The sequence below is a fragment of the Seriola lalandi genome, unplaced genomic scaffold (genome assembly GCF_002814215.2).
Source record: "Seriola lalandi dorsalis isolate HSWRI2012SDOR001 ecotype SW California unplaced genomic scaffold, Sedor1 jcf7180002042657, whole genome shotgun sequence".
Taxonomy (NCBI): Eukaryota; Metazoa; Chordata; class Actinopteri; order Carangiformes; family Carangidae; genus Seriola; species Seriola lalandi.
The window spans coordinates 1-1,220 of record NW_019513225.1 but is presented as its reverse complement, the minus strand read 5'-3'; the positions used below and the strand labels follow the sequence as shown (position 1 = coordinate 1,220).

The 1,220-nt window shown below is 45.8% G+C and overlaps 1 protein-coding gene across 1 annotated transcript; it reads left to right on the top strand.

The window, feature by feature from the left end:
* Positions 1–3: 3 nt before the first annotated feature.
* On the top strand, positions 4–1,215 carry LOC111648549 (tetraspanin-19-like; the record flags this gene model as incomplete). The annotated part of the gene is made up of 4 exons (XM_023398362.1): positions 4–15; positions 400–597; positions 698–781; positions 1,057–1,215. Coding segments are annotated over 4 exons (453 nt in total), but the record flags the coding sequence as incomplete, so codon positions are not given.
* Positions 1,216–1,220: the final 5 nt, after the last annotated feature.

Below are 1,220 nucleotides of genomic sequence, written 5' to 3'. Positions count from 1 at the left end.
AACGTGCAGCACTATGTGAGCGTCTCTGCTGTTTGAGATTTTTAACGTGAAACTGCGTCATTGTGTTTTTACCGTTTTAATCAGGTCTGTTTGTTTTTGAGAGGAGAAGATCTCTGAGGATCAGTTTTTAAATAACCACATATTCTCCCCCAACTCTGCGTGTGCAGAGCCTCTCCGCTCTGATCAAATACTTTTTTGAGAAATGTTTATTTTCTTTTTTGTATTTTTATACTACAGCAGGCCAAGTTTACCATCTTTACTTTAAATAAAATCAATATAAAAGGACTACAGCCTTATCTATATGTGATAGCCATGTTGCCCCCTCACCCTTCTGTGTGCCTGTATGTTTGATTATTTAACTTTATTTTAACTAATTGAAAGATAATGACTGATCGACAGGGGAAGTGCTGCGGCAGGACGGGGCCAGCTGATTGGCTGAAGAACTCCTATATCCAGAGTCTGAACCTGACCAGACCAGACGTACTTCCTTGTTCCTGTTTCAGCTCGTATCGTCGCAGCTTTAACTTGTCCTGGTGCTCAGAGCTGCTGAACTACACCGAGCCGCTGTACGGACGAGGAAACAGCTCGTATGACCAGGTACGTCTCAGACGCATCGTCACATATCGAGTTACGCATCGTGTTGTCTGCTCATTGTTGTTCAGGATGCGGCGTGTGTGTGTGTGTGTTGTTGTTGTAGGGCTGCAGGCAGACGCTGAGTGTGTGGCTGCAGGAAAATGCTTTGACCATCCTCGGTATGGACGTCAGCCTCGTTCTGATCCAGGTCAGAGTCTCCACAGAGAGCAGTTGCAGCAGTCAATGATTCTGTTATACTGTGGGGTGTAATGACAGTGGCAGCCTGTAGGGGGCCTCTGTAACACCTGATATAACACCTGATATAACACCTGTAACACTTGTATCAGCTGATATAATAACTATAACACCTGTAAAATCTGATATAACACCTGATATAACACCTGATATAACACCTGTAACACCTTTAACATTGAGTTCACTATAAACAGGTTTTTACTGCACTGACACTCTGTCTCTCTCCAGGTGCTTCAGTTTGTGGTCATGGTCTACCTGTACCGCGCGGTCGGAAGGAAAGCCTCTTTGAAACGATCCAATCGGCTCATTGACCCTGACCACGCCCACCTAGACCACGCCCCAGCAGAAGACCCCGACTATGGGGAGCAGAACGACGCCTCCCCAGACCCCAA